Raw genomic sequence first — 12,573 nt, forward strand, 5'->3', positions numbered from 1 at the left:
GTGATCTGATAAAGTGTCTCAGCTGTAGAAAACGGAAAAAGTGTGATGCCGGAAGCTGAAAGGAGTGCTGCAGTTGCTGGAAAGATGCAAGATGGTCATCAATATATACATTTCTCAAAGAACCAATACCCTTCTCCCTCCATGCCAAGAAAACAGGGTCAACCAATCCTGGCTTAAAAACATGATTGGAACATATGGGGGTATATAGATACATTTTAGGGGCTTTAATCAATACTAATATCTGAGACCAAACCTTCAGAGCGTTTTGAATTATAGGGTTATGTCCATAAGTGATTCCCTTGATCTTAGTAGGGCTATTGAGAAGTGCTGGTAGACACGACCCTACACATGATAAATGCTCAATTTGTAGCCAGGAAGGCATGTTCTCCAGGCTATAGCCCGGATAACACTCATACCAATAAGAAAGCCAATTCAGCTGAGCCGCCATATAATACAATCTGAATTGAGGAAGCCCAAATCCACCCTCACTCCTACTTTTACATAGATGCGACCTAGTTATTCTAGGTGTTTTTCCAAACCAGATAAAGGAGGAAACAATAGAGTCCAATTTTTTAAAGTAATATTGGGGGATACTTATCGGAATTGACTGAAAAATGTACAGGAATCTGGGTAAAGTTACCATTTTTATGGCATTTATGCGTCCGGCCATTGAAATGGGCAAAGTATTCCAGAACTCTATGTTTTTCTCTAATTGTTTAATTTTGTCCCCCCAATTTAGTTTCAGTAACTGGTTCAATTTACTTGTGACTATTATACCCAAACTTGTGAACTTATCCAATACAATTTTAAACGGGGTGGACTCCAAAAAAGTTCTGTCCGCAACCTGTGACAAAGGCATCAGCTCACTTTTCGTCCAGTTTATCCTATACCCAGAAAAGGAACCAAATGTATTTATAAGATTTAGCAAGGGAGGGATGGAAGACCTTGGCTTCGAGATGAACAACACCACATCATCGGCGTATGCCGATATTTTATGCGATGTACCAGATTGCAGTATAGGATGTATCTCTGGACAAGTTCGTATTCTTGACGCTAACGGTTCGAGCGCCAGAGCGAAGATATAAGCTGAAATCGGATCTCCCTGACGCGTGCCTCTAAATAGCCTGAATGGCTCTGATACATTCTGGTTGGTGGTGACTGAGGCAGATGGTTTTTTGTAAATAATTTTTATCCAATTAATAAAATTTTGTCCAAATCCAAATTTTGCCAAAACAGACATCATGTAGGGATGTTCAATTTGATCGAACGCTTTTTCCGCATCAAGGGAGATCACGACCGCGTCCTCTGTGCTACGAGCCGGATTATATATAACATTAAACAACCTCCTCATGTTGAACTGAATGTGGCGATTGGGCATAAAACCGGTCTGGTCAGGATGAATGATTCTTGTTATGTACTCCTTGAGGCGAGAGGAGAGTATTTTGCTCAAAATTTTGGTTTCTACTGGAAGGAGAGAAATGGGCCTATATGAGGAAGCCAAAGTTGAATCCCGGCCTTTTTTTAACAAGAGAGAAATCCTACCATGATAGAGAGCTTTTGGTAAAGAGCCCATCTCTTTGGAATTATTCAACATACGAAGTATAAGAGGTGCCAACAGAGCAGAATAAGCTTTATAGAATTCAGCCCCGAAACCGTCAGGTCCAGGGGCCTTGTTATTTGGTGACTGTTGAATAGCGAGCTGAACTTCTTCCAGTGTAAAATCTGCATCCAATGCTAAAACTGCCTCATCATCCAAAGTAGGTAGATCACATTCCTCTAAGAAGCTATCAATTGCGGCCTGGCTAGAAGTACTTTTAGAACTATATAAATCACGATAAAACTCCTCAAAACATGTATTAATCTCCTTTGGGACAGTAACTAGGTCCCCTTTTTTATTTTTTACAGAGAGAATGGCTTGAGAGGCTTGCGACTGCCTCAACAGTCTGGCAAGCAATTTGTGTGGCTTATCACCTATTTCAAATATCTTCTGTCTGTAGTTTAGTAGTTGGGAGCAGACCTGTTTTGTAATAATTGAATTATATTCATATCTTAGTTTTATAATTCTACCCAACAGTTCTGGTGACGGTGTAGCTAGATAATCTTTGTCCAATTGAGTAATAGTAGCCTCTATAAATCTGAGGGACTGCTCCTGTGACCGCCGTTTGGCAGATGAAAAAGCTATTATATGTCCCCTCAAAACTGCCTGCAAGGATTCCCACAACACCACATCATCAACCTCGCCATTGTCGTTTGTGGTTAAGAAGAATGAGATGTGTCCCTCCATTTCTTCAATAAATGATTCATCTTTCAAAAGTAGGGGGTCAAATCGCCATGCTTTCTTATTTCTGTTGTCCAAATCACGAAATTGCAAATCCAATGTTACTGGGCTATGGTCTGAGATTAATATTGGATGATAAGTGCTATCAATCACTGCAGGAATGAGCTTAGAATCTAGGAAAAAGTAGTCAATGCGACTTGAGGTTTTATGTACTGGACTAAAAAAGGAATACTCTCTCCCCGCGGGGTTGACCAATCTCCAAATATCCACAATATTTGAGTTATTTAGCAGAGTATTCAAAAGACATCCAGCCTTTGACTGCTGCAAGGAAAGAGGCGAGCTTTTGTCCAGTGCAGTATTCATAACACAGTTAGCGTCGCCCGCAATCAGAACATTAGTATGGTGTATATCGGGAATCAGATTAAACAGTTTTTTGTAAAAATCCGGGCAATCAAAATTCGGGCCATAAATATTCACCAGGGTCACAGGCAGAGACGCCAGGTGACCAGTAATAATTAAGTATCTACCATCCGGATCAGTTATTGTAGTAGTTTGAGTGAATGGAATATTTTTCCTAAATAATATCGCTACACCTCTCGCCTTAGCTCCAAAGTTAGCATGATATGCCTGACCCAGCCAGTTAGCACGAAGAATTGACTGCACATTGCGTTTAGCATGTGTTTCTTGGAGGAAAATAATATCCGGCTGTAAGGATTTAAGATGAGCCAAAACTTTTGCTCTCTTGACAGGATTGCCTAGTCCTTTTACATTCCAGCTGACAAACCTCAGAGCCCCGTTGGGTAACCTGCCTACTGCCTTATGTGTCATTGACACAAATCAGAATGAAAAGTAGTGACACCGCCCGCCGCCCCAAACATGCACGTAGCAACAGCCAAAACAAACACAAAACATATAACACAGCTGTCCCACCCCCCATCCCCCACCCCCAAGCAGAGGGACACCCCTTATTGGCGCCCTTCTCTATCCTCCCTAATACAATCCAAGGCATAGGTAACATTCCCACCTACGGCTCCGCTCCATAATAAACAATAAAAAGAAATAAAAAATACCTTATTGCAATATAATTATAACAGGGTAACACAATCACACATTTTACTGAGAAAATCGGTATACATCAGTTGTAACCAACCGAACCCCTAAACCCTCGCCGGCCTGGCCCGCTCGCACAAGACTCCCATAAGTAAAAATATAAGAGAACCATGAAAATAAAAATAAAGGTTTGAACAGCATTTTAACAGCCATGTCCATAAACACCATCCAAGTTAAGCTAATCATCATGACCTGTTCCCATGTCACCCAGTACAAATAAAAGTACAAAATATATATATATATCAAAAATATAAAAAAGGGTTGCATTGAAATATAAGCATTAATCCCAGTGTTCATATATATATGAAAAAATAAAAAATAAGTGAAGAATCTTGCTGCATAGTACTCAAAAAAAAATGTTCTTTCCAATGTCCATGAACTAACGTAGCCCACCCTCATTGAGAAAAAAGAGAGAAGGATAATGAAAAAATCAGGGAGCATATATATAGCATAAGCATCATCACAATGAGAGAAACTATTTCAATTTGAGACCAACAAGCATAATATGAGAAGTATAAGAGAAAAAAAATAGGTGGGCCACATTAGCTAAAGTCCAGGTGTCCATATAAAGAAAAAATAAAAAGTTGCTTTCTTTTTTTCAAAAATAAAATAAAAGAGTCTTGCAGGGAAAAAAAAAAACTCTCAGGTCCAGCCAAACGAAACAAAATGTGTGTGATTAACATACCCTTTGCTCCTCAGCCCATGTTGAAAAGCAGGAGAATCATGCAGGGAGTTCACCGTCCTCGACTTCCTCGGTTTCCTCCTCCTCGCCGACGACTAGTTTTTCATCCAGAAATCTACCAGCAGCCTCGGGTGTTTCGAAGTACTGTGTGACTCCATCCACGGTGATGCGAAGTCGAGTCTGCTGGCCCATAAACCCCGCTAGCATGCCAGCGGCCCTGCATCTGCTCCGGACGTCCTGAAACTTCTTGCGTTGTTGAAACACCTCCGTCGGTAGATCAGGGAATATGGAGACCTTGCCATCCTTGTAGCGCAGAGGAGCTTTCTTAGGGGCTAGCTTGGTGATAAGCATCTGCACTTGTAGATAATGTATTTTTGCAATGAGCGCGCGGGAGTAGCTGCCGTTAGCAGGCTTCGGGCCTACTCTGTGTGCTACGTCAACTAGGACCTTAACAGGAAAATGCTCGGCCCCCAACAGCAATGGAATTAGAGTAGACACAAAGTCAGTCGGATTATCTTTTTCCTCTCCTTCGGCTATACCTGTTATCCTGATATTCCGACGTCTTGAGTGCATCTCGAGTATTAGCAGCTTCTTGCGGACGTCATTGTAGCCATCTCGTAAAGCCTTACATATCGTCTCCTGTGCCTCCAATCTGTCGTCATGCCTGGTCACTGCTACTTCAATATCTTGAACTTTTCCAGTGACTGTAGCCAGTGAAGCTTGCATGGAGCTCATAGAAGTTGAGATAGTAGCGAGCTTAGTCTCCACTGTTTTCTGCAGGCCGGCGATAGCTTTCATCAAATCAGCCGTGGAAGGATTAGCTGCTGCGCCACCACCGGTTAGCTCCTCTGCTAGCATATTGTTGCTAGCGTCTTCTGAATCCCCGTTTGTAGAAATATTCTCACTTGTATTATTTTTCTTTTTTTTGTGCAGTCGTGGTCTCAGCGTACTTTTCCTGCCCGTCATTTAAGGCGAGTGATGGACATTGAATGTTGCGGTATTAATTATTAAAGTAGTAAATAAAAGCCGTTTGGAGCGGAGCCTCGTAGAAACACAGCTTACTCCATTGCACGCTGACCACGCCCTTAAAACATTTTATGTATTCTAAGATTTCCACAAAATGTACAAGATTTTTCAAAAATAGCAGATCTACAAGCTCGAGTTTGTATATTGGCTATTTTTGAATAGCCCAAAGTATAGAATAATGGTTATAGCTAAAAAGCTCTAATAGCTCTAAAATGACACAGATACGTTCCGGTCTCAATGGCTTAAATGCTCATGGGGATAGGAAATAGATAGACTACCCCCCCAACCTTCATCTCTTGCCCTTTAATTCACACACACACGCACGCACACACACACGCACCACGCACACACACACACACACACACACACACACGTGCATGCATTGAACACACACACACTTGCTCACTCACACACACGCATTTGTATTACTATGCTTGTGAGGACATCAACATTTTAGGACGGCGATGTTATGGGTGGCATTTTAACCCTAAACTCCAAAATAGACGATGTACAAGCGTGAGCTTGTAGATCTGCTGTTTTGGTGTGTGACCCAGGCACGCAATTATGTACAGTATAAATAAGGCATAAACCCCCAACCCCTAAACCTCAACCTGAATATTTTCCTAATTGTAATCCTAACAACCATTTCTCTTGTGAAGACCATGGAAATTGTTCTCATTATGTCAATTTCTCAAATTCTACTATATACTCTTAATTGTGGGGACATTGGCTCTCACAAGTATAGTAATACTAGTAATACTAGTGTGTGCACACACACACACGCACGCACGCACACACACACACACACACACACACACACACACACACACACACACACACACACACACACACACACACACACACACACACACACACACACACACACACACACACACACACCATTAGTCATTTGTGGCAGAGCTGTGCACAGAGGTGGAAAAAGTACTATTTTAGTTTAACTTAAGTAAAAGTATCAATACTGCAGAAATGTAGAATGTAGAAATGCTCCGTTACAAGTAAAAGTCCAGAATAAAAAATGTACTTGAGAGAAAGTACAAAAGAATTGGTATAAAATATACTTAAAGTACCAAAAGTAGAAAGTGCTCATTATGCAGAATGTCCCATTTCAAATGTTTTCAAATGTATAAAATCTACAATCTTTTGAAAACCCTGTTTTTTGAAAACCATGTCTTCAAATGGCCGAAATGTATCTAGGGCTGAAGTGGTCAATGTAGTGGAGTAAAAAGTACAATATTTGCCTCTGAGGTGTAGTGGAGTCTGTGTGTGGGTTGTGTTATATCATAATGAGGGGAAAGCACTGTAGTCTTCCTCTCTACTGCACGAAAGTGTCTCGCTTGCTCAGATTACAGCAAAAAAAAAAAGGAAACGGGTCTCTATGCTTTAAAGTTTATAGGACACATTGAGTGTGTAATTATGCATAGCTAATTATGACTACATTACGTATGGCTACAGCAGTGTCAAATGTTAAGAGCGAGAGAGAATGGGTTTATGCTGACTTGTGTACTTGCACGTGCCACATCCATCAATACATGTACAGTGTACACTGTATGTGTTGTGTAAGTGTGTGAGAAGCAATGCAATAACCCTCGATTAAAGTGCCTCAGGCCAATACTGTATATACACACACAGAGTCAAGTGCTGGTCTTGTTAGTGCGTTCGTGTCGGGCTGTGTGACGGCCTGTCATCCTGTCTCTCTCTGTTCCATCAAACCCTTGACCTTCACCTCGACATGGTGCACACAGTCCAGGGCCAAGCAGAGTGCACGTTGCAGGGTGCACGTTGTTCTTCCCACTCCCTTGACAAGCTTCACAGACATTTCACAATGCACTGTGTACAGTACAGTATTTGTCTGCCTGGCTGTCAGTGAGCCTAGTCTGTCTCTCTGTTGGCTGGTCTGACTAGAGTTCTCAAATTCTGCCCGAACCCGACCCGACACGACATTTTCGGGTCAGGACGAATTAGTCGGTAAAGTAAACTTTACTTTAACTTTACTCAGGTGTCTAGTTTGTCGCCGTCCGACCTTCCTAGCCTGTGTTATCATTTTTTTTTGCCAAAACTCAAACATCGAAAATGTTTTGGCCATCATCTCTGGAACGGAAGGTCCAATCTGCTCAGTTCAAGGCTTGATGGATGCGTGACTTTGAGAACATTTAGCGCATAATGCACATTTTCGGGCCCTCTTCGGGCGGCCCAGTTGGGGCCCAGCTAGCCTTCATTTTCTGGCCCGTTGAGAACTGTAGGTCTGATCGTCTGTCTGCGGTTTCATTCTAGAAATCAATTGATTGATTGATTGACTGATTAACTGATTGACTGACTTAATGTTTTTAGCCGAATGAGAGTCAGTTGTCGTGATGCTTGTTTAAGTGCTATGCCTGCGTATAAAGAGTGATAACTTACTCATGGACCTACTTGCGGATTATACCAGTGTCAGTCTACCTTATGTGGATTGTACAACGCACTGACTTTTGTCTGTTTTCTTGCACCTTAACTAACGTCCATAGTACTGTATATCATGCACAGTATACAACTGCTCCTATGCTCACGCACCTTTATATCTTATCTCAGATACTATGTGTAAATATGTAGATTATTTGTTTGTTTTCTTTGATTGATCTCTTTTCCCCCTTGCCCCCCCTTCTTCTTCTTCCCTTTCTTTTTTTCTATGGAAATAACAATTCGATGGAGTTATGCATGAAAACGAATTTCACCCACTTTTGTACTTCTGTAAACCTGTGATGTGACAATAAAGCGGATTCTGATAAAGTACTGTACATGGGACATGCTGACAAAGGCAAACTCTGGTGATTTATTGAAATCTTCAAAGCTCAAAGGATAAAGAAGAACAGAAAGAGTCAGAACGGAGGAACGAGAGAGAAGAAAACGGAGAAACAGATAAACCAGTGGTTCTCAAAGTGAACAGGCGTCCTTGAAAGCAAAATGATATAATTTATACAACATCAAAATCAGTTTAACCGCTTTAAGCCTGTAAAAATCTGCTTTTTGAACTGATCTACAAGGTCACAACGCTTCGCGATGCAATGCCTTGTGAGCTTGTACATCTACTATTCCCCCCCCCCCCCCCCTCCCCCCAAAAAAAATGTATAAATGGAAAAACATTGGATATTTGTTAAACATTTTAACAACACAAATCTTGTATAGGCGTTCCTGGCACAAAATATTTTCTGATTAGAGGCCGTGGCCAAATGAAATAGATATTAATTTTAGGGTCCCTGACATGAAAAAGTTTGAGAACCACTGGGATAGACAACAGAGAAAACAGAATAGAGACAACTGAAACGGAGACGAAAGGAGTGTGAAAGAGAGACAAGAAGAGGCCTCTCTTTGACACTCTCACCTTTTACCCCGCTGTTCCAGTTGTCTCTCTTTAACTCTCCTCTGTCTTTTATTATTGACACTTTCTTCCAATGTCTCTCTTTTCTCTCGCTCCCCGATTCCGTCTCTCTTTCTGTTCTTTATCCTCTTTCTTTTCTTTCTCCTGTGTGCGTCTAGGAGGGTGATGGGGATGCGCTCCTGTGACTCTCGCTGTCTGTTCAGTGGGTCCAAGGGCGAGGTGTGCTGCATCGAGCCCCTGTACACACCCCCAGACCTCAAAGAGCATCCCATCACGCACTACTCTCTGCTGGCCATGGCCTCGCTCACTAAGGTGTGTATATATTAGCCACGAGTACATTTTTACATTCTAAGAGTGAAATCAACACTCAGGATTTTACTTTGTACTGTATGTGTATTTTATGTATGTTCACCTTGTGTATTTATACATATTTATGTAACTATACTGCTGATATGAACAAACTGTCCTTGACTTATTGAATGTGAACATACTGTATACACACGCACGCACGAGTGTGTACACACACACACACACACACACACACACACACAGTAAATAAACACAACACGCATTGAACTTGACCTCTCTATTACAGCTCTCCAGTGCATGATGTCTGAACTGACACACTTTTATTTATTTCATTTGATCAGATTCTGGTGATTGGACTGAAGCCCTCGCTCAAAGTCTGGATGACTTTCCCCTACGGCAAGGTCTGAACTGAACTCATATGTCTGTCCAGCTGTCTGTTAGTCCTGTATGTTTGGCTGTCTGCCTCTCTGCATGCCTACTTGTCTGTCTGTCTGTCTGTCTGTCCCTTGTCTATTCCAGTGGTTCTCAACCTTTTCAGGCCGTGACCCCCCAAAATAATCATATATGAACTCTGGACCCCCCAGCCCCCATCCTGACAAGCACTTGGAATGCAGGAGTTGAGGCATTACATTCTGTTTGACTCGGTTCCCCAGATAAATATTGTGAAAATAGCAGATTCGCGAGGCATTGTGAGCTTGTAGGTCGTCTATTTAAAAAAAAAAAAACGTCTTTCTTATATTATTTGACAATTTGGCCAATGTTTGACCAGTTTTTATAGTATAGTTTGTTGATTAGTTTATTGATGCAGTAATGGTCTATTTTTATTTATTTTTTAGGTATTAAAAAGTTCCATAAATTGTCACTTCAATGTCATCATTTGGGGACCCCGCTGGGGGTCCCGGCCACAGGTTGAGAACCACTTGTCTATTCTACCATCCGTTCCATGAAGCTCCCGTCGGCATTTATGATGAATGAAACAAATAACACTATTTCTATCCATCTGTGTTTGTTTATTACATTTGAACCTACAGCACCATAATCACACAGTAAATAGTACGTCCATGATTACCAGTGCAAGCGTACTGACAAGTGTTTCTACAATGCTGTGTGTTTGCATAAAAGCTTTAGAGGCTCAGGTGGGCCATTTGAATTTGGAACATCGGATTATCATTCTATGCCAAAAGGAAATCCTTCTTTGATTTTCAGCATTGCTGTTTTTGCTCCCTGTTGTTGTTTTCTGGGTCTGCCTGTGATTGTGGCGTTCACAAAATGCTGACATTTCTTTTACTTTTTCACTTATTATGACTCACTCCGCATGATGAATTGTAACCCATTTAAAAACTAGGAAAGCATCTGTGTCATTTTAGATTTTAGTGTTGGCTATTAACTCATCCGTGCGCCACATGACGTCAAAGATGTCATGAAAAAAAAAATATATATATATATATTTTTTTTTTTTATGATGATTTGAAGATTTTCTGCTCCATTCACTCTTTGTTTAACTTCTAACTTAAAAAGGCTCCTAAGCACTTTTTTTTTTACAATGAATTTTAGCTGTGGCACTCAGAGCCAAAATTCCATAAATAAGCTTGGCATTGAATGAGTTAAAAAATAGCAGATATCCAAGCTCACGCAGCGTGTCACTTGGTGCCGCGCTGAGAGCTTGTACATCTGCTATTTTTTTAACATTTTGGAAAAATCTTGAAAGAGTGAGAACTACTGATTTAGAAGGCATTTGTAGAATAGGCCTCAGGTTTTAATAAGTGCTGGTGGTGTGTGTCTCTCTCTCCCCCAGTCGGACCCTTCCAGCGTCCCCCAGCTGGCCTGGCAGTTTGTTCCTGTCCAGAAGGTGGTTAACCCCGTGTTGGCCTTCTGCAGAGGGAACGCGGTGCATTTCCTCCTGGTAAAACACACTCCGCTTGCTCTTGTTTAGATAAGAGATGAGATGAGACAGAACTGTTGATCGTCTCCAAAGGGATCATATTGGTTTAACTTAGATACAGGATGTAGATCAGTGGTTCTTAAAGTGGGGTCCAGGCAGGGTACCCCCCGGGGGTCCTCCTTGGTTCCCGGGACGTCCCCAGCTAAAAACAAAATCGTGACAATGTGTGCAAATCTTTGAATATATATATATATTTTTTAAAGCGAACTTTTTTTACTCAAATCTTTGCTTCTGGGGGTCCCTGGAACAAAATATTTTGAGATGGGGGTCCGCGGTCAAATACATATCATTTTGGGGGTCCTTGACATGAAAAGGTTTTGAGCACCACTGATATAGCAACATTCGTTTGTCACAAAACTGTTAGGATTTAGAAGACATTTTGTAGAATCGGGTGCTCATGTCTTAACCCATTGAGACCTGGAACTGTCTCATTTTTAGATTTGAGCTAAAAAGCATTATTTTACACTTTGGGCTATTCAAAAATAGCAGATATACAAGCTCATAGCGCGGCACCGAGTGCCGCGCTACGAGCTTGTAGATCTGCTATTTTTGAAAAGTCATGAAAATGTGTGCAAATCTTCTGAATATGTATATTTTTAAAGCGATTTTTTTTTTCTGGAACAAAATATTTTGATGGGGGTCTGCGGCCAAATACATATAATTTTGGGGGTCCTTGACGTGAAAAAGATTGAGCACCACTGATATAGAAACATACGTTTTTCAGAAAACTGTTGGGATTTAGGAGACATGTAGAATCGGCTTCAGGTCTCAATGTCTTAATGGGATACAGCAGTTTTCAGACAGGGCACATGAGGCTTATTGTTAGAATAACCTTGCTGCAGTGGCTTCAACACAATGGAATGCTGTGCCACTAGACACATAAGATAAGAGAACTAACTAGACAAAGACTTCTGTAAGCATGGGCAACATACTGAGCACAACAAAGACAATTGTTATTTTATTTTATATATTTTGTTATACAATATAAAGTTATTGATTCAAAAAACTATAATTAAAATAGGGCTTGAAGGGCAAGAACACTTTGGTAGAGTTTTGGGTTCTTAAATTACCTCGCCATGATGTAAGCCAAAGGTGGCCAAGAAATAATTGTTCCATTGACTAGAAATTTATAATTGAAAATATACTCCTCATTGAGTTACATTGTATGGTGAAACGGCTGTCAAAGTCACTATTTTAGAACGTAAACAAAAACCCAAACAAAGCTGATTCAGACAATATAGAACATCATAAAACCCAGTACTGTTTGTTTTTTAAATAAAAATGTGAACTTCCTGTTGATTTTCAAATTTTAATATGAAGAATACCCAGACTGGATCCAGATATTCAAATAGTAAAATAAACAGGAAGTTGAGATTTTTATTAAAAAAACTAACAGCACTGGGTTTTTTGTTGATCTATATTGTCTGAATCAGCTTTGTTTGTGGTTGTTTACGGGCTTAAATAGTGACTTTGAGAGCGTTTTAGTCAATGAGGAGCATATTTTGAATGATCAATTTCAATCAATTGATCAATGGAGCAACCGTTTTTTTTCTTGCCCACCTTTGGAGTACATCATGGCGAGGTAATTCCAAATGTTTTAATTACACAACCCAAACCTCTACCAAAGTGTTCTTGCCCTTTGAGTGGCTAATCAGACTAATCGATTTAGTTCATAGTAAAACATCTTATTAGAATGTCTTCAAGTCGATTCATTGATGTATAAAAAATGTAATAAAAGTATGTTTTAAACACGCTTCTCGATTGTTCAATTAATTGAAAAAGTAATTGATAGAATAATAGCTAAGAAACTCGATAGTTGCCGCTCTAGGACCGCTTTGAAGGTAACTGACTTC

At 40.6% G+C, this 12,573-nt stretch overlaps 1 protein-coding gene across 3 annotated transcripts in view; it reads left to right on the forward strand.

The window, feature by feature from the left end:
* vps8 (VPS8 subunit of CORVET complex) overlaps positions 1-12,573 on the forward strand; it is an 87,667-nt gene that overhangs the window by 23,083 nt on the left and 52,011 nt on the right. For all 3 annotated transcript variants that reach the window (XM_084075339.1, XM_084075340.1, XM_084075341.1), the window contains exons 10-12: positions 8,628-8,781; positions 9,120-9,179; positions 10,574-10,681. In XM_084075339.1, coding sequence (XP_083931465.1) covers positions 8,628-8,781; positions 9,120-9,179; positions 10,574-10,681 — 322 coding nt within the window. The remainder of the gene's footprint in view (positions 1-8,627; positions 8,782-9,119; positions 9,180-10,573; positions 10,682-12,573) is intronic.

The sequence above is a fragment of the Gymnoscopelus microlampas genome, assembly GCF_963454915.1.
Source record: "Gymnoscopelus microlampas genome assembly, chromosome: 13".
Lineage (NCBI taxonomy): Eukaryota > Metazoa > Chordata > Actinopteri > Myctophiformes > Myctophidae > Gymnoscopelus > Gymnoscopelus microlampas.